This window comes from Plecotus auritus (assembly GCF_963455305.1).
Source record: "Plecotus auritus genome assembly, chromosome: 1".
Lineage (NCBI taxonomy): Eukaryota > Metazoa > Chordata > Mammalia > Chiroptera > Vespertilionidae > Plecotus > Plecotus auritus.
In genome coordinates, this window is record NC_137770.1 from 247,137,096 (window position 1) to 247,156,966 (window position 19,871).

Consider the following 19,871-nt stretch of genomic DNA (forward strand, 5'->3'; position numbering starts at 1 on the left):
GACGTAGTCACAGAAGAGGATGAGCGCGCCTCGCCGGACGATCTCTCTGTTGCACATCCCAAGTTGGGAGGCCAGCTCGGAGTCCTCCTCTCCAGACATCTGGGGACTCAGTGACTTCGTGCTGGACAGACTGCGTCGTCTGGAAGGAGCGACAGATGCCCTGACAAGTTTCCGGTGGCAGCGAGCTCCACGACCAGCACTGCGGTGGGGAGGCCTGGTCCTGGTTCTGAAGCAGGACTGAGAGCCGCCACGCGGTGCCTGGGTGAGAGGGGCCCCCGGTGGCCCCTGAGCGACAGTGAGGCACAGACGGGAACCGACGAGGACTCGCAGGCAGAGAACGACGGTGCCGACGGCGAGGCCAACCCTGCGAGCGCGCCCGGCAGCTCGCGGATCCCCAGCTCGCTGGCTGCGGCCCCGGTCCGGTCCGCACGGGGCTGCCCCCGCCAGAAGACCTCAGGTCCCCACGTCCACCCCAGTGCCAAGGCAACACTACAACCCTAGGGTGCCACAGAGCCTGTGCCCACCAGAAACCTCCTCGGGACCAGAGATGACGGCGTGTCACAGGAAACGTCCCTCAGGAGCCACGGGAAGGCCGCTGGAACTTCTGTGCGAGTTTAGCAAGGGCTCCGCGTGGGAGGCCAACACACAGCCTCCTGCGTGGCTACGGGCTACCACACGCCACGGGAAGAGGCAATACCAGAGTCGCACCACAAAGCCAAGTTCTCAGAACAAACCTGTGCGATGGTGCAACACCCACTTACTGAACAGCACAAGATGCCGTGGCAGGTTAAAGACCCACACAAACGGGAGGCCGCGTTCGAAGACCGAACGACTCAGTGTCGCTGAGATGGAAGTTCCCCCCAAACCCCCTACAGTCACTGCGGTCCCAGGCCATAGCCGGCGGGCGGTGCGGCCGGCTGAGATCCGGGCTCTGAGGCCCAGACGGGGGAGCGCAAAGGCAGCAGCAGAGCCAAGGCGTCCGGGGAGGAGCAGGCCTCCGCCTCCCGGGGCGGGTGCTGCCGGGGCGGGTGCTGCCGGGGCGGGTGCTGCCGGGGCGGTGCTGCCGGGGCGGACGGACGTGCAGTCAGGAAAGGAAGCCAGGCACGCACCCAGCTGACGCCTGACAAGAGTGCCAAGGTGACGCGACAGAGAGAGGACGTGTTTAACGCTAAAGGGTGATCTGTGAGGAGGACACCGCTCTGCAGCCTTACGTTAGGTCGTTTGCAAAAACTAACTCGAAAAGGTAAAGAAAGCGAAGGCTGCGAAGGTTCCAGAAGCCACAGGAGCAAACGCTCATGATCGCAGAGCTGCTCCCTCCCTGTGCGTGTCCACGGAGCGCAGAGCATGGTCAACGCCTGCACCCGTGATGCACACGGCTCGTCTCCCACCCAGCCCCGCCGCCCGCAGCCTCCTCCTGCCGCGCGCTCCCCGCTGTGGGCCCACAGCCTTCCAGAAACACTGCCCTGAGGGCTCCGCGGGGGGCGGGGGGCCAAGCTTTTGTTTCCGCGCAAGCACAAATCAAACCCATGTCTGAGAGAGGGAGCGCCTAGACATTGAGGCTTCCCCGGAAAAGTCCCTGTGGAGACAGGGCCACCCACGACCAGGTGCTGAGCAAGCCTTCTTAAAGGAGAACTACAGGGCTTCCGAAGCGTCCCGGACGCCCCCACACCATCGCTCCAGTGCCTCCGCAGCCGCAGAGCCCATCTGGCGGAGGGTCGGGGTGCTCTGGAGCCAGTTTGAGGAGAACCCAGCAGGGGAGGCGGGCAGCAGGAATGGCCCGCAGGACACACATCCCACTGCAGCGGCGCGGGCTCCGGGCGCCCAGGGCCCTGAGTCAGACCACATGTTCCTCTACAATGGTGTCCGACAGGAAGATGGATGTGCAGAACCCTCACAAAGGCCATGGCGACCGGCCAAGCCCCAGCCTCGGCAGCTGCGCGGCGGGGCGGGCGGCGGGCGGGCAGGCGTACCTGGGGGTCTGCTGCACCTCGGCCCACCAGCCGTAGTCCGTGTGGCTGACGAGCAGCAGGATCTGGCACCAGAGCAGCACGAGGGCCGGGTGTGTGGGGACCATGGAGCGCACCTGCGCGTTCAAGCTCTCCAGGCCGTAGAAGCTGCCGTTGGCGTCGTCGGCCGTGAAGAGCCTGGAGGCGGCTGCTGTGATTCTCCGGAACATTCCTAGGAACAAACCCAAAGCCATGCCGATTAAAGGAAAACCTTTGCTCCTCTCTGAGGCCCAGCACCGCGGAGCCAGGAGGCTTTACGTCAAGACTGCGCACGGCTCTTTCCTGCAGACGGCACTCACAGGGCGGGCAGCCCCTGCACCCACCCCTGCCCGGCACTCACAGGGCGGGCGGCCCCTGCACCCACCCCTGCCCGGCACTCACAGGGCGGGCGGCCCCTGCTGAGAACCGAGGGGCGGCCCTGACAGAGGCCACGGGGCCACAGCCGGGGGCAGAGAGGGCGGACGGTGCTCCATCCCCGCTCGGCACTCTGCGGGCTGCTGAGGGCTGAGGGCCATGGGCTACGGGGCCACCAGGACGCTGGGCTGGGCGGCTAACCCTTAGGGGCAGGTCCCATGGGACCCCGCCCACCACTTTCCCCGCAGCACCCTCCTCGCGCCTGGAACCACCCCCCGGGGATGACGTCATTCTAGCGCTCCCTGGGACAGCTAAGCTCGCCTCTCCCGCCGACCTGGCTTCCCATGGGCCTGCGCCCGGCGTGGTCGGAGGGGACACTCGCAGACAGGGGCGTGGTCGGAGGGGACACTCTCACAGGCGGGGGCGTAGTCAGAGGGGACACTCTCGCAGACGGGGGTGTGGTCAGAGGGGACACTCTCGCAGACGGGGGCGTGGTCGGAGGGGACACTCTCGCAGGCGGGGGTGTGGTCAGAGGGGACACTCTCGCAGACGGGGGCGTGGTCGGAGGGGACACTCTCGCAGGCGGGGGCGTGGTCGGAGGGGACACTCTCGCAGACGGGGGCATGGTCAGAGGGGACACTCTCGCAGACGGGGGCGTGGTCGGAGGGGACACTCGCCGGCGGGGGAGTGGTCGGAGGGGACACTCGCAGACGGGGGTGTGGTCGGAGGGGACACTCGCAGACGGGGGTGTGGTCGGAGGGGACACTCGCAGGCGGGGGCGTGGTCGGGAGGGGACACTCTCACAGACGGGGGCGTGGTCGGGATGGGACACTCTCACAGACGGGGGCGTGGTCGGAGGGGACACTCTCACAGACGGGGGCGTGGTTGGAGGGGACACTCTTACAGACGGGGGCGTGGCCGGAGGGGACACTCTCACAGACGGGGGCGTGGCCGGAGGGGACACTCTCACAGACGGGGGCGTGGCCGGAGGGGACACTCTCACAGACGGGGGTGTGGTCGGAGGGGACACTTGCAGACGGGGGCGTGGTGGAGGGGACACTCGCCGGCGGGGGCGTGGTCGGGAGGGGACACTCTCACAGACGGGGGCGTGGTCGGGATGGGACACTCTCACAGACGGGGGCGTGGCCGGAGGGGACACTCTCACAGACGGGGGCGTGGTCGGAGGGGACACTCTCCCAGGCGGGGGCGTGGTCGGAGGGGACACTCTCGCAGACGGGGGCGTGGTCGGAGGGGACACTCTCGCAGACGGGGGCGTGGTCGGAGGGGACACTCTTACAGACGGGGGCGTGGCCGGAGGGGACACTCGCCGGCGGGGCGGGCACCCACCGGACTTGAAGATGTGGATCAGGCACATGAGGAGCGTGCCCAGCTCCTGGCAGTAGAAGGTGTGCTGCTGCTCGCTCATGTCCACGCGGAGCTGCTTCGTGACAATGTCCTCCAAGAGGACGCCCACCAGCTGCAGGAGAAACCTGCGGAAAGGGGACGGGGACGTGACGGAGGGGCGGAAGGAGCACGGCGTCTCCCGTACGTGTGTGTAGACACAGGAGACACGGTCTGGAGGGCAGGTGTGAGGGAAGCAGTGACCGTGTAACCCGCCCCCGGGCGGAGTCCCTGCCGCCATGCACGTCTCCCTCCTCCCTGGGAGCTGGCAGCGACGTGCCGCCCCAGCAACTGCCAGGAGGATGGCGGGCACCAGGCTGTGAGGAGGCCGACAACACGGCACAGGATCGTGACTCCTCCCTCCCCACCGCCTGCTCCATGTGACCCTGCACGCAGCAGGCGCCACGCAGGCCTCGGGGCCCCTCTCCGCAGAGCCCGCACGCCCACTGAAGGCCAGGGAGGCGGCTAAGGACACGTATGGTGGCCCCGGAGGAAGGTACACGCGGCAGAATCGCACCCACGGCACGTCCCCCGAGCCACTTTGCCTCGGCGGGGCCCTGAGGGTGGCACAGTGGGCACACCCCATCCAGCACAGCGTGCCAGTGCCCGAGGCGGGACCCTGCCCAGGAGCCTCTGCACAACCGGGGGCAGACACGACCAGACCCCCCGTACCCCGGGCCAGCGCCTGGAGGGACGGGGAATCAGACTACTCCCAGTGGGTCCTCCTGGACTCTGAGGACCCTTCTGCAGCAGCGCCGCCCGATCCCTGCACCCAGGGCGCCGCCCCACCCACAGTGAGTGTCGCTGTGTCGCCTGGCCGAATGGGACTGACCAGGAGGGAGGCACGAACCGAGGCCACCGGCAGGGCAGCGGAGGGAGACGAGGGCTAGTCCCGATTTCTGATCGCCAAACCCCACGTGACTCCCGGAGAGAGAGCGACTAACGGGTCGTTACGCAGCCTACCTGGCGAACGTCTCTTCCGGCAAAGCCTTCGCCTGTCTGCCCGCGCTGTGCCCTGCGGGGGCCGCGTCCCTGCCCCCGTCCCGCAGCCTGGCAATGACGGCACAGGAGAGCAGGTGCGGGGAGAAGGCCAGCTCCTGGATGCGAGAGAGGACGATGTCTTCGGTCGACTGGGAGATGAGGACCCTCAAAATGGCCAGGATTCCCGAGACCCAGAGCTGCACGGTGCTCACCGACGCCTGAGAGGAAACGAGCCGGTCACAGGGGAAGGACAGAGACTCACGCTGGTCTGACCGCCGGCCGATCCGGTGAACAAGCCGCCTGCTTCTGCCATTCCGCCTGCACCCCTGCCCGCGGGTTCTGAAGGCCGGTCCCAGCCAGCTGCGTCTCGGCCACAGGGCACAGTGTGAGACGCCGGCCCAGCGGCCGCGGAGGCCGAGGTCCGGGAGGCAGCACTCACCATGGTGTCTGGAGTGACGAACATGCTCCGCAGCAGCATGTCCACGGGCCGCAGGGAGGACGGGGCCAGGATCTCAAACAACGTGTTTAACACGCCCAGGGCTTCGTGAGAGTCAATGTGCATCTGTGCAAGCAAACAGCCAAAGGCGGCGTGACACTCGGCGGCCCCGCCCGGCGACCTGCCCCCGCGTCAGCACCGGCACGGGAGGAGTGCCCGCGCCGCAGCCCACCCGGTGATCGCCTTCCGAACGCCGCGTCTCGGCTGCGTTCTCCCACAAGGCGACGCCTTCCCTGCGGAGTTTTATTATTCAAACGACGTATGTTTTCTTTAAAAGATTCAAACACGTAAAAGACCAAAAACAAATCAGCTGGAACTGCACCCCAACACCATCGTCACCCCCTGGAGCCGCCCCGTGCACCTGCACACCGTTTTCCCAGGTGGGACCAACGCACACGCCCCCTCTCCTTCCCCTTAGCTTTGCCTGCACCCCACCCCGCAGCGCCAGCGAGTAACCAATGTCAGCCGACGGCTGCGCAGCCTTCCCCTCCTCCGCTTCCTCCACCGTTCCCCATAGGGAGGCTTTTTGTTAACTTGTTCGGTAAATCCCATAATGCCCTGCTTTCCCTTAGACACAACGGCCAACTCCCCAAGCAGGCGGGGCGTGCCGGTGGGTGCAAAGCCTCCTGCGCCAAGTCCCAGCCTCAGGCGCCCGCGGACCCGGCTGCTCCCTGCTCCCGTCGCCATAGCCCATGTCTACACGGTCAGCGACAGCTCTGGAGGGAGGTGACTCTCCCGGGCAGGTCTGAGCGCGCCCTGCGCGGAGCCTCCCCCACCGCCGGGGACAGAGGCCGCGCCCCTGCCCCTGGACTGGCAGTATGCTGCTGCTCGGGGCACCCCGGGGCCATTTCTGGGGTCCCGCACTGCCAGTACCCCGTTCCTGCCTGGGGTGCACACGCAGGCCAGCCTTCCCCACCCACCCTCCTCCTCCTGGAGCAGCCACCCTCGTGTACCCCTTCTTAGGGTACCCCCCCCCCCCACAGCAGGGCTCCACCTCCTCCCGTCTGCTAAGTGCCGCCTGAGGCCCTGGGGCTCATGGACTGGCCGCTCCCCACCCTCCCTGGCTGTAAGAACCCGGCCCGTCTGCCCTTGCTTGTCCCACACTGGCCGTCCCCCCCACGCCCTCATCAGTGAGGAGGAGAAAGACGTCATCATTCTAGGGGTTAACGGGGACACGACATCCTGGGCCCGGGGCCCACACTGTACAGCGGGGACAAGAGCGGGAGCGGCTCACTGAGAGGGGTGCGAGCTCCGTCCCGGCCCCGCGGGGACTCTGCTGTGGGAGGTGGACCCGGGCGGGAAAGAGGGGCCGGCCCCCCGCGGGGACTCTGCTGTGGGAGGTGGACCCGGGCGGGGAGGAGGAGCCGGCCCCGCAGGGACTCTGCTGTGGGAGGTGGACCCGGGCGGGAAAGAGGGGCCGGCCCCCCGCGGGGACTCTGCTGTGGGAGGTGGACCCGGGCGGGGAGGAGGGGCCGGCCCCGCAGGGACTCTGCTGTGGGAGGTGGACCCGGGCGGGAAAGAGGGGCCGGCCCCGCGGGGACTCTGCTGTGGGAGGTGGACCCGGGCGGGGAGGAGGGGCCGGCCCCGCGGGGACTCTGCTGTGGGAGGTGGACCTGGGCGTGAGGAGGGGCCGGCCCCCGTGTGGACTCTGCTGTGGGAGGTGGACCCGGGCGGGAAGGAGGGGCCGGTCCCCGTGTGAACTCTGCTGTGGGAGGTGGACCCGGGCGGGGAGGAGAGGCCGGCCCCCGCGGGGACACTGCTGTGGGAGGTGGACCTGGGCGGGAAGGAGGGGCCGGCCCCCCGCGGGGACTCTGCTGTGGGAGGTGGACCCGGGAAGGAAGGAGGGGCTGGCCCACCTGCTGCTTGGCGAGCATCGGGAGGAGGATGTCGGCCACCTGCCGCGACAGCCGCTTCCACCTGTCCTCGCTCTCCTTGTGGCACTGCTGCAGGACCAGGATCAACATCTCCAGCACCTGCGGGCGGGCGGGCGGGAGGGCTGTCACTCCTCCCCACTCGCCCGTCCCATCCCGCTCAGCGGGGGACGCCGGGGCCAAGCCGCCTGACCCAGCGAGGGCCTGGCAAGCCAGAACTGCAGACGCAACAGATGCCACACGGCCTGCGAAGCTGAAACCTTTACCTGCTTGTTTACAGCAAACGAGAAAGGAGCAGATGGAGAAGTCTGCCCGTCGGGTCTCTAAAGTACAACTGCTATACAAGAGAGGCACCGCCCTGGCCGGTGTGGCTCAGTGGATAGAGCGTCGGCCTGCGGACTGAAGGGTCCCAGGTTCGATTCCGGTCAAGGGCATGTACCTTGGTTGCGGGCACATTCCCGGTAGGGAGTGTGCAGGAGGCAGCTGATCGATGTTTCTCTCTCATCGATGTTTCTAGCTCTCTATCCCTCTCCCTTCCTCTCTGTAAAAATGAATCAAATATATTAAAAAAGAAGAAAAGAGAGGCACCCATGTGAGCCCACCGCCTACAAAGCCCCAACAGGATGGGAAGCGGCCTCTACACCCCAGGCCTCTCAGACACCCGTCCCACCTGCCTCTCCCTGAAAGGCCCGTGGCTGTGCCCCTACTGCGCGAGGACACCTGCAGCGGCCCCCTACCCAAGGCCAGCCCCCCTCTGCTCACTCGCAAACCAGCCGAGAGCGGGGCAGCCCCCCCCAGGTCCCCCGCCCAGCGTGCTGGCCGAGAACGGGGCAGCCCCCCCCAGGCCCCCCGCCCAGCGTGCTGGCCGAGAGCGGGGCAGCCCCCCCCCCAAGGTCCCCCGCCCAGCGTGCTGGCCGAGAGCGGGCGGCGCTCACAGCTCTGGGCAGGTGTGCCTATGACGGTGGTATGGGACGTAACGAAGCACCACACGTTTAACTGTGACCGAGCTCGAGCCCACGGAAAGCAGAGAGGAAGTGCTCCTGAGAAAGCTCCTGACTTCACAGGTTTGAGACAAACGGCTGAAGGAAGGACAAAGTGAGGGCCAGGCCGCTGGGCACACTACGAGAGGAGCCACAAGGAAGCAGCTCTCTGCCCTTCCACCGCCTCCAACCACCCAGGGTCTCGTCCACCTTAAGGACGGCAGAGCCGGAACAGCTCAGAGAGAGCGCTCGCGTGGCCACTCGGTGCTGTGGCTGGTCCTCCTCGGAAAAGAGGGCCTCGGGGCTCACCTTCTTGTCGGACTGCGGTCCGCCAGGCGGGCCTCCCCAAGGGGCGGCGCTGCTTCGGACAGCCCCACAGACCCTCCGGGCCCCAGCCCGGCCCCAGCTTGCCCAGAGCAACACCCGCTGTAACAGACGGCGGCCCCTGCGCCCTGCGCCCTGTGGGGACAAGGAGGACGTGGCCGCCACAGGCCCCTACCTGATGGTACTGGATGAGTCGCAGGAGCATCGACACCACCACCTCCTTCTGGGTCTCCAGCTCCTTCCCCGCGTCCGCCTTATTGGTCCCTCTTAAGACGAAGAGGTCGTGGACGATGGGCTGCAGGGCCGGGATGGCTGGGGGACAGAGCTCTGCTGAGAGGCCGGAGCGCACGTCCGGGAGGAGCCGTGCGGAAGCTGGGCTGTCCACGTTCGTCACGAAGGACCAGTGCTTATGTCAGGCCCTCCCTGCACCTCACAGCGTTCCACTGCGCCTCTACTTTCACTTACGGAGATTCTAACTCCTCAGAGTAAAGAGGGCCCCCTCCACGTGCACAAGCACACACGTGTGAACACACATGTGCACATGCACCCATGCGCGCACACACACAGGCTACAGAGCAGAGCAGAGCAGTGCGGACACGGGCACGCCAGGGGGAGGGAACCGCAGGGAAGGGCTGTCCCGTTACCGTGAGTCACGGCCTTCCTGCCGCTCGCCATGATGCCGTCGCAGAGCTGAATGATCTTAGGGATGCCGATGATCTGCTTTGAGTGATAGCGCTCGTAGGACAGGAGGACCAGGAAGAAGAAGATGTTGGGAATGATCGCCTCTGAGTCCCTAGAAACAAAACATCCATTAGACGCTTCCTTTCAGAACGAGACACACGATCAATGAAGCCAACGAACCCTCCACGGGAAGCGAGCGCTCGCACGTGAGGAGGCAGGCGGGCTCCCTCCGTCACCGGGCACGCGCCCTCCCGTCCGTGCCGAGCCCGCGCACGGCTGAGAGCAGACGGCACCCGGCGGCCCCGGGCGCCCAGCAGAGCAGGCCCCTCGGTTCCCTCAGCTCCTCGCTCTTCAGTCTGAGAAACTGGCCGAGAGGAAAAGGAACCCACCTCACAGTCACGGCGTCATGGCCAGGATGGGAACGGCCTCTACACCCCAGGCCACTCAGACACCGTCCTCGGCACGGACCCCACCACTTACCAAGCAGCTCAGACGCCGTCCTCGGCACGGACCCCCCCTCTCACCAAGCAGCTCAGACCCCGTCCTCAGCACGGACCCCCCTCTTACCAAGCAGCTCAGACGCCGTCCTCGGCACGGACCCCCCCTCTCACCAAGCAGCTCAGACGCCGTCCTCGGCACGGACCCCCCCTCTCACCAAGCAGCTCAGACCCCGTCCTCGGCACGGACCCCCCTCTTACCAAGCAGCTCAGACGCCGTCCTCGGCACGGACCCCCCCTCTCACCAAGCAGCTCAGACGCCGTCCTCGGCACGGACCCCCCCTCTCACCAAGCAGCTCAGACGCCGTCCTCGGCACGGACCCCCCCTCTCACCAAGCAGCTCAGACCCCGTCCTCGGCACGGACCCCCCTCTTACCAAGCAGCTCAGACGCCGTCCTCGGCACGGACCCCCCCTCTCACCAAGCAGCTCAGACGCCGTCCTCGGCACGGACCCCCCCTCTTACCAAGCAGCTCAGACGCCGTCCTCGGCACGGACCCCCCCTCTTACCAAGCAGCTCAGACGCCGTCCTCGGCACGGACCCCGTCCTCGGCACGGACCCCCCCTCTCACCAAGCAGCTCAGACGCCGTCCTCGGCACGGACCCCCCCTCTCACCGAGCAGCTCAGAAGCCGATGGACGGGAGCCCTGGCGGGGGCTCGCTGGTGGCAGCAGCAGCCCGTGCACCCAAAGGCTGTGGGTTCACGTCCAGCCAGGGCTCACACCTAGACTGCTGGTTGGATCCCCCGCTGCGGTACGCACAGGAAGCAACCAACCAATGTCTTTCTCTCTCTCAAATCAATAAAAACGCATCCCCGGGTGCGGATTAAAATAATTGCACACCCATAACTGCACAGGAGGAAGCATTAAGCTTCCTGTAGCGAGCAAAGCTGTAACGGACGTAAGTGCATGGCAACTGCTCTGCCCAAGCCGAGCACATCCCAACAGCTGCTCTTTAAGGAGAGTAAGAGCGAGTGTCCAACAGGCCAGGCTTCGTCTAGCAGCTGAGTATCACGTTAGATGCTTTGGAACGTGAAATGAAAACGGACAGCACCTGTGATTAACAGATGCAGAACAGCTTCTAAACTAGCCTTCAGATACCCATTCATTTTATTTTTTTAAATATATTTCCACCAACTTCAGAGAGGAAGGGAGAGGGAGCGATAGAAACAGCAATGATGAGAGAGAATCACTTGATCGGCTGCCTCCTGCATGCCCCCAAAGGGGATCGAGCCCACAACCCGGGCATGTACCCTGACCGGGACCGGGAATCGGACTGTGACCTCCTGGCCCATAGGTCGACGCTCAACCATGGAGTAACACCGGCCAGGCCTCATTAATTTTAAAGAGAAAAATGCACAGCATATTAGTCAGATTTCCATTAAAAAAAAATACCTAGCAAATATGCCTAACAATCCACCCTGACTGCTGTGGCTCAATTGGTTGAGCGTTGCCCCCACCATGACCGAAGGGTCTCGGGTTCAATTCCCGATCAGGGCACATGCCTGGGTGGCGAGCTCGATCCCCAGAGTGGGGCGTGCAGGAAGCAGCTGATCCATGATTCTCTCATCACTGATGTTTCTCTCTCTCCCCCTCTCCCTTCCTCTCCCTAAAAAAAATCAATGAAAACATTTTTTTAAATGCCCAGCGGTCCTTTAAAGTACGTTCACGTTAATACCTAAAACCACATGCATTTACGTAACAGGAACAGAAGTGGAAATGAGGAAACGCGTTACCTGAACTGGCCCACCTCAATGTACTCAAACTGCTTCAGCACAAACCCGATGAACACCTGCAGCAGGAGAGAAACGTCACTGCCGGCTCCCTCGCCCCCACCCATCTGTGTAATTTTTAACAGGCTTCCCGACAGTGGATAAGCCTGTTGTGCACAAGAACGCAAACGTATTTACTGCGTCCGACAGGGGTTTCGGACCCTTCCAGGATCCCTGTAAACATTTCTGAACACGGAGGAGAGGCCTCTCTGGAGAACAATAACGAATTCGGGGGACACCGGGCAGTGCCCACCACACCAGGGCCTCCTGGTCCAGCTCGAGGACCCCACGCGGGCGCTGGGTGGGGCAGGATGGCCCAGGAGCAGACGCCGTGCGTCAGGCCCGCGTGAGAGCCAACGGCGGTCCCACTCCATCCCAGCACCGCCTGCTCACCCAACCCGAACACAGAGCTGCCTCGCCCGCTGCGTCCCTCGGCCTGTGACCCCCGCACACAGCAGGCGCTCAATAAACCGGACGGAGCTCCGTGGTCCGCGGCTCGCGTCCCACCCTTTCAGGACACCCGCGTGGCACCGAGAACTGCGGAGCCAGGGCACCGAGTGGCGAGAGCAAGGAGTACCCATGTGCGGGCTGCTCATGGCCAAGACCCAACGCTCCACGGCCGGCGGCGGGACGGAGCTGTGCGGGCCGAGGCGGGAAGCGTCGGCCAGAGGAAGCGCAGGCTGCCCAGGGCTCAGTGCTGCCGAGAAGCAGGCCTGTCAATGCTCAGGCGGCCCTCGGCGTTCACGTGACAGAGGCGGCTTCAGGAGGAGGAAGCAGCGCGTCGTGCCGCCTCCAACAGGGAGAGCCTCTGGCAAATGTGACCAGGGGTCCAGGGTGACCCCCACAGCCCAGAACAATGGGGAGGCCCTGGGGCGAGGGCGGGCGCCGCTGAGGCCAATGCGCGGCAGGCCCAGCGATCGCGGGGAGACGCAGACTGGCGGGAGGAGCGCGCCGTGCTTGCAGCAGGCGGTGGCGGCGTCTCTCTGCGGCCACTTCACTAGGCCGCGAACCGGCTCGGGAGCCCAAGGGCCGAGCGACAAACCTGGTCTGAATCCAGGAGACAGTAGTTGACCCGCAGCTGCACCAGCTGCGCCAGCAAGTCCAGGACCTGCCTCTGCAGCTGCACGGACGTGGTGGTGGTGTACTGCTTCAGCGCCTTAATGACCAGGGGCTCGAACAGCCGGATGTGACTGTGGATGGCGTTCTAGGACGAGGCAGGGCGCCGTGAGCGCGCCTCCGCCGAAGGGCCCGGCCGCACGGCGCCCACCGCTTCTCCCGCACGCGCTCCGGCCGCCCCGCGTACCTTGTCTGCACGCGTCTTGGTGACGCTCGAGAGGTTTGTCTTCAGCTGAGTGGACACCTTCTGCAGCACGTCGAACCACCTGCCGACGAGAACGCCCTCACTACTCGGCGGGACTCACACACCCGCGGCCGGCTCTTCCTTCAAGGAGGACAGCTCGGCTGCTGTGAGTCCGGCCGCCTGCGGGGGGCAGGGAGGTGTGGGAGGGCAGGGGGAGTCCTCCCAGCTCCCGCCGTGTCAGGGCGCTGACACGCAGCCCCGCGGCGGGGCTGGAAGGTGACGGCCATTGACAGCATCAGGGAGTCGGGAGACAGCACTTCGTTTTCTTGGAGAAATTTTTGTTTAAATACATCAAGTACACGCTTCTCTTTGTGAGAAACAGCTATGAAAAGACCGGCACACCCGCACACACTTGCTTGTTATTTACAGCCGTGTTCTCGAAGCGTTCACCGAGCCCGCCCTGAGACGTGGCCATACAGCAAGCGGGTCCCCGACGGGAGGCCGGCCCGCGGCCCTGCCCTGAGCGCTGACCCTGGCTGTCTCTCACTGACCGACGAAGGGCAACGCGCCCTCCCGCTCCTGCGCACGGAACTCAAACGCCTGCTCAGGACGGGTCGTTCCAGAGAGCTCACCACCGGGCTGCAGGCCTCAAAACCACGGCCGTCCGGGTAGGCGAAGAGGCGTCCGCCGCCAAGTCCAAGCACAGATGCCACCGGGGCGCCCGACCCCACACCTCTGCGCACCGCCGTGCCCCGGGCGAGGTGCTCCTTCCCCTGAAGCGACCCCGAGTGGCACGACGCACGGCCCTCACGTAGGGCGTGCAGGGCGCACTGGGCAACACCAAGGCCTCCACACGCGGACGGGCCGCCAGGTTCGGCAGCGCCGCCCGCCGCGCCCCCCGCCCTGCCCGGCCCGGCTCTGAGGCAGGCGGCCGCCCTGCAGCGCCCCCGTGGCAGCACGTTTCCCAGAGGCCCCGGAGCGGAGCAGCCCCTTCGGGGACGCGGCTCCTCCCTCCGTCTCACACATTAGTCCCCGCTTGCCCTCGCCTGTCTCCCCCACGGCCGTTCCTGCCCCGAGCGCCGCGGGAGGGTTACCCCGAGGCGGCGAGGTCCGGCTCGGCCTGCACGGCGTTGCGCAGGCTGGCGTCCGCCAGGGCCTGGGTGAAGTGGGTGTAGGGAGCCATGAAGCAGCAGTGGTACAGGCCGGGCCTCAGGCTGGATGAGCCGAGGCGCTGGGCTCGGCCCTGGCACTTGCCGGGGTTGGACGACAAGCCGTCGCACTGGGAGGCCAGGTTTGTCCCAAAGAGAGTCTTCAGCAGCTGGAGAGAGAGGAGGCCGTCAGCACGCCCTGCACACAGCACGAGCCCCACGCCCACAGGAAGCCATCAAAGACGACGGGGGCGGGGGGTGCAGACACGGGGTTCCTGCTGAGAAGCCCTTTCACACCGTGAGGTGCTGCCGTCACCTTCACCCCCACCCTGTGGTCTCGAGTTGTGAATGGGACTGAGCACCCTGACACCCGGGACACGGCTGCGTGCGAGGGTCAGCAGAGGCCCTGCCCATGAGGCCCTCCCTCCCCAGGCCACGCAGAGCGCCACCTCCCGTGACCGCAGCCCCGCGTCATGCCTGGACGGAGGCTGAGAAAAGAGGCCTCCTCACCTGCTGGACGCAGACCGTGGCCATCGTGGGCTCCCGGCTGAAGCAGGACCGCAGGTAGCCCAGGATCTCCTCCACGCACTGCGGGGAAGCGGGCGCTGCAGGAGGGGCTGGTCCGCTCGCTCCGCAGTGCACCTAGCCTGCAAGCCCTCACGGCCGACTCCCAGCTACAACACCCGCCACTCACTGACCCCACGCCCCCTGGCAGCCGCCACCGCCCAGGCCCCGCTGCGGGCACCAACACTCAGAGGCCATGGCGTGACAGCGTCTGCAGGAGCTGCGGCCGGGGAGGAGGAAACGGGGAGGAGAGGGTGCGGAGGGAACGGGGAGGAGGAGAGGGTGCGGAGGGAACGGGGAGGAGGGAACGGGGAGGAGGAGAGGGTGCGGAGGGAACGGGGAGGAGGGAACGGGGAGGAGGAGAGGGTGCGGAGGGAACGGGGAGGAGGGAACGGGGAGGAGGGAACGGGGAGGAGGGAACGGGGAGGGGGGAACAGGGAGGAGGGAACGGGGGGGAGGGAACTGGAAGGAGGGAACGGGGAGGAGGGACGGGGAGGAGGGAACGGGGAGGAGGGACGGGGAGGAGGGAACGGGGAGGGGGGAACGGGGAGGAGGGAACGGGGGGGGGAGGGAACGGGGAGGAGGGAACGGGGAGGAGGAGAGGGTTCGGAGGGAACGGGGAGGAGGGAACGGGGAGGAGGAGAGGGTGCGGAGGGAACGGGGAGGAGGGAACGGGGAGGAGGAGAGGGTGCGGAGGGAACGGGGAGGAGGGAACGGGGAGGGGGGAACGGGGAGGAGGGAACGGGGGGGGGGAGGGAACTGGAAGGAGGGAACGGGGAGGAGGGACGGGGAGGAGGGAACGGGGAGGAGGGAACGGGGAGGAGGAGAGGGTGCGGAGGGAACGGGGAGGAGGGAGGAGGAGAGGGTGCGGAGGGAACGGGGAGGAGGGAACGGGGAGGAGGGAACGGGGAGGGGGGATGGGGAGGAGGAGAGGGTGCGGAGGGAACGGGGAGGAGGGAACGGGGAGGGGGGAACGGGGAGGAGGAGAGGGTGCGGAGGGGCCCTCACAGACAGGGCGCCAGGCAGGTCTCGTGGAGTGGGATGCCGCCACCTCCAGCAAGTTTCGCTCTGAGGGGACGGTCACTGAGCACCCCCAGACCAGAGCCGTGCCTGCCACAGAAACCAGGGCCGCACGCACGGCCATGGGCAAAGGCACGGCGTGGCTGAGCAGCAGCGTGGATGTGTGATGGGGAAGGCTGGTGGCTATGGACACCGAGGAGAAGGTTTGGAGAACCGGGTTAGAGCCGGTGCTTCACCAAAGGGGCCGCATGTTCAAAGGCCGGGCTCCTGGAACTCCGGTTCAAAATAAGACGTGGACCCCGCAGCACGCCGTCTGCCGCGGGCGGGCGCCACACGCTCTCTGAACTCCCCTCCGTGTCTGAACGTTTCCTTAGAGAATGGGGGGGGGGGGCTGGACTCGGGACCAAGTCCGCCTGCGGCTCGGCTGTGTGCTGAGGTGCACAGGGCGGCGTGCGCCCTCCCAGGTCCGTGTGCCCTTCCACTGGCCAAGGTCAGCAAGAAGACGAAGGCCTGAGCCAGCAGTCAAACCCTCCGTTTCTAGGCTAAAGCGGTCACAGCCGACGCACAGTGACCAGCTGAAGGGGGTCACGAGGAACCCCCCAGCTCGGGCCAGCACAGCTCAGAGCCAGGCGCCGTGGCAAAGCCGTGGGCACGGGAGCCCCCAGCTGCCGCTGCCGCCCCAGGTGCCGGGACCACACCAGCCGTCCCAGGCACGCGGCCCAGGAGCCGGCGCTGCGGCAGCTGCGGCTCAGCGAGAAGAAAAGACGCTCGCACCTTCCCGATGTCCTGCAGCGTGGCCAGCTCCAGGATCTGAGCGAGCACGTCCAAGGCCGAGCGCAGAAAGCCCCCAAACTTCTCCGTGCTGTTCTGAAGGTCCAAGGTGACCTGGGGGAGGGGAGAAACGATTACTGCGCCGTCACGTCGGGGCGTCTCAACAGGGGCGGCGCACACGCAGCAGCCCGCACACGCCAGCTGGGGTCCTGTCTGGGGAAGTGCCTGTGGAAGGAAGTCACGCTCCAGGATCTGCCGGGAACCTGTTTTCTTTCAGAGGCGTCTTCCTGCTTGTGCTAACGCTGCGGACAGAAACGCCTCCTAACCTGCTGCCAAATGGGACGATGGGACCATCGGCCATAACCAGGCTCTGACAAGCAGCCTCCCAGACATGACGTGCACGCCCTGTTCCGGGCGCAGCGGCCCTGGGGAGGCACCCAGCTCGGACCCCGCCTTCCAACCTGGATCCGCACACGGGAGAGCCGTCTCAGGCAGCACGGCCTCAGGCTCCAGTGGCCACGGCTTACACGATGCAGCCGCCCCCATTTACAGACCGAAGGGATGGGTCAGGCCCCGAGACATGATGGGCAAGGACAAGGTCAAAGGTTAGAAACGGGCATGAGAACAGGAGCTGGCCAGGCCCTCAGACGTGCTGCGGTGAACGGAAAGCAGCTCAGCGGGACGAACCGACCGCCCCCGTGGGCGAGGAGCCAGGTCGGGACACACGGGATGAACACGCAGTGGGAGCGACAGTGGCCAATCTCCTGTCACCCTGCGGTGTCATCCCCAGGCCAGGTGTGCGAGCACCGGAGCGAGGGTCCGTGCAGCTCCGCCGGGGAGACGGTGGGAAGCGGCCCGCCCCAGCAGGCAGGGGGCAGGGTCCCGGGGCGAGAGCGAGCAGACCGAAGGCCTGGAAGCTACCAGAGGCCGAGCCAACCCGGAAACACGAGCTGTCCCTCACGTCCCACGTGTGCACACGCCACGAGCCCCCAGACCTCAGGAACCCGGGGAGCCCGGCCGCGGGCTCGGTGACTGAGCGGCGACCCAGGAACCGGGAGGTCGGGGTTTGATGCCGTCAGGCCACGGGCCTGGGTTGTGGGCCCGACCCCCCGTAGGGGGCGTGCAGGAGGCAGCCGATCAACGATGTTTCTCTCTCATGGACGTTTCCAGCTATCCCTCTCCCTTCCTCTCTAAAAAAAATCAACAGCCGAAACCGGTTTGGCTCGGTGGATAGAGCGTCGGCCTGTGGACTGAAAGGTCCCGGGTTCAATTCCGGTCAAGGGCATGTACCTTGGTTGTGGGCACATCCCCAGTGGGAGGTGTGCAGGAGGCAGCTGATCGATGCTTCTCTCTCATCGATGTTTCTAGCTCTCTATCCCTCTCCCTTCCTCTCTGTGAAATATCAATAAAATATATTTAAAAATTAAAAAAAAAAATTTTAAAAATCAACAAAAACATATGTTTAAAAACGTTACGTTACAGATAACTGTGTCTCAGTAAGACTGAGAGGGTTTCCCACAGACCTCAGAAACCACCCCGCACAGGCCATCAAGGGGAGAGCGAGCGAGCCCGAGGCCCAGGCGCCGGGCAGGGCGCAGCTCAGGGCCGCGTACCTTGTAGTTGGCGTGCGTGGCCTTCAGGACGTCGTGCAGCCGGAGGTAGGAAGGAAGGTGGTAGAAGCTCCCCAGCGACGAGGGCTTACTGGCCACAACGGGCCCTGCGGCGTCTGACTGTCGAGAGGCTGCAACACACACACACACACGCACACACACGTTGGAGGGAAAGCGAGCCGCGCCAAGGCCACGGCCACGGCCACGGCCACGGCAGGGGCTGCAGCAGCATGCGGGAGCGTGCCCGTGGAATCAAAGGGAACTCCTCCTGGCTTTCCGCTGGCAGCCCCGAGAAACTGGCTGCTGAACGGGAGCGGAACCGGAGCTCCTCCCGGAACACGGCGGAGACGACACACGGGAAGGGCAGCGACGCTGCGGCTCGTCTGCCGGCTGGCGGCATGGCTGCAGGTCGGAGGCGCGGCTCACCCCGCCTGTGCCCATCGCATGGCCGGTCCGGTCCCGGCCCTTCAGCCCTCACACGGGGACGGACGTGCCCCGACAGCCGCAGAGGGACCCACCGCTCACGGATGCGGCGTCACCACCTCAATGCCACTCCCTCCCAAAGCCGCTCGAGCTGCAGACTGAGGGGACCCTCCGCAGTGTCCTCAGCAGCCGGCCACGGGCTGCGGTCGGTGCCCCCAAGACGCCCGCTCCGGGAGCTCACACACAGGCTCTCCCGGCAGGGTGAGCGGAGGGTCGGACTGGCCCCCACCTGCTCTACCGGGTGCCCCTCGAGCACGGACCGTGTGGCTGCGTCGCACTGAACCCTGAGACTCGCCGGGGAAGCAGCCCTCCGAGCGGCTGTGAACGCCCCCGGTTCCTCTCACTCAGGTGACTGTGTCCAGCACTCCCCACTGTAAATTCCCATTTCCCACTTCAGAACGCCCCTCTGGGAATCGCCTCCGCTCCCCGACACGACCCCGCCTCCCTCCCCGACCCCCAGGATCCCGCCCGCCCCGCAGGGCTGCTGTGACCGCACGGGAGCGAGACATGCAGAGACGCTTAGGGCCCGACGTGGGCTGCACACACGAGGTCACAGTAACATCTGGAGCCACCCCTGGGAAACCTTTCCCCTGGCTCACTGCTGTGTCCTTTATTTCCGAAAAGTACCAGTTGTTACATCACCCTGACGTGTGTACGCACAGGCCCTGAACACGTCTAGGACACAGGTGGCACCCCCCACCCCACCCCCATCAGTGCCTCCTACCTGGGCTGGCGTCGCTGCCTTTCTTGGGGCTCAGCGGCACGGACGCCTGCTCGCCCGGCTCCTTCTCCTTGCCCTTCCGCCGAATGGGACTGAGAGAAGGGGCGTTGGTTAGGGACGGCAAGGCTGCCTGGAACAGAGAACAGGACCTGGGCGTTACCCCCCAGAAACCGCGGTCTGAGCCTGTGGCTCACCATCACCGAAAAGCACCCACCACAGAGCTCATCTTCTCTCCAAGTCCACTCATGGAGCTCAGAAGCTGCAGACCCAGGTCCACCCTCCAAGCCTCACCCCACGCGGGGGTGTGGACAGCACTTCCTGACAGGCGTGCTGGGAAGGTGGGACGGAGGGCGCCCGGAGCATTCTCCGGGAGCCACGTTTCAAACTCCATCTTCCAGGCGAGGAAGCGGGCTCGCAGGGGAGGGGACTGAGTGGAGGTCACAGCTGAGGGTACAGAGCTGGTGGCCCTCAGACTGCGGAGCGCCCGGCTCCCGGCCCGCAGGGGACGGCCCGCAGGGGGCAGTGAGGATGCCGACAGAACCTGGACCCCAGGCCCCAGCTGGGCCCTCACTCGGGATCTCAGAGAACTCACCGAGCACGTCCGCGTGGGGCCCGCAAAGCGGAGGTGATGGCTGCGGGCCGGGGAGGCCTGGAGAGCAGCACAGACGACTGCCCTGGGAACACGCTAAGGGGAGGGGCCAGGCACGCCAGACACCGGTGTGACTCCACTGACATGAATGTCGCTAAAGGCACCGCCCCACAGCAGTGGGAAGGCCAGGGGCTGCCGGGAGCCAGAGGGCATGGGGGGTTGAAGGGGACGGCCAACAGGCACCGCGTTCCTTTCTGGTTCTGAAACTAACTGCCGCGGCGGCCAGGCAGCTCTGTGGCACTGGA

The 19,871-nt window shown here is 66.0% G+C and overlaps 1 protein-coding gene across 3 annotated transcripts in view; it reads right to left on the reverse strand.

The window, feature by feature from the left end:
* Nucleotides 1-19,871, reverse strand: part of HTT (huntingtin) — a 110,389-nt gene that overhangs the window by 27,424 nt on the left and 63,094 nt on the right. For all 3 annotated transcript variants that reach the window (XM_080681146.1, XM_080681145.1, XM_080681144.1), the window contains 16 exons: nucleotides 18,981-19,107; nucleotides 17,777-17,904; nucleotides 16,167-16,277; nucleotides 14,319-14,396; nucleotides 13,755-13,978; nucleotides 12,664-12,742; nucleotides 12,403-12,564; nucleotides 11,325-11,380; nucleotides 9,058-9,206; nucleotides 8,589-8,725; nucleotides 7,095-7,211; nucleotides 5,182-5,304; nucleotides 4,725-4,960; nucleotides 3,708-3,850; nucleotides 1,971-2,178; nucleotides 1-139 (listed from right to left, as the gene is read on the reverse strand). In XM_080681146.1, coding sequence (XP_080537272.1) covers nucleotides 1-139; nucleotides 1,971-2,178; nucleotides 3,708-3,850; nucleotides 4,725-4,960; nucleotides 5,182-5,304; nucleotides 7,095-7,211; nucleotides 8,589-8,725; nucleotides 9,058-9,206; nucleotides 11,325-11,380; nucleotides 12,403-12,564; nucleotides 12,664-12,742; nucleotides 13,755-13,978; nucleotides 14,319-14,396; nucleotides 16,167-16,277; nucleotides 17,777-17,904; nucleotides 18,981-19,107 — 2,217 coding nt within the window. The remainder of the gene's footprint in view (nucleotides 140-1,970; nucleotides 2,179-3,707; nucleotides 3,851-4,724; nucleotides 4,961-5,181; nucleotides 5,305-7,094; nucleotides 7,212-8,588; nucleotides 8,726-9,057; nucleotides 9,207-11,324; nucleotides 11,381-12,402; nucleotides 12,565-12,663; nucleotides 12,743-13,754; nucleotides 13,979-14,318; nucleotides 14,397-16,166; nucleotides 16,278-17,776; nucleotides 17,905-18,980; nucleotides 19,108-19,871) is intronic.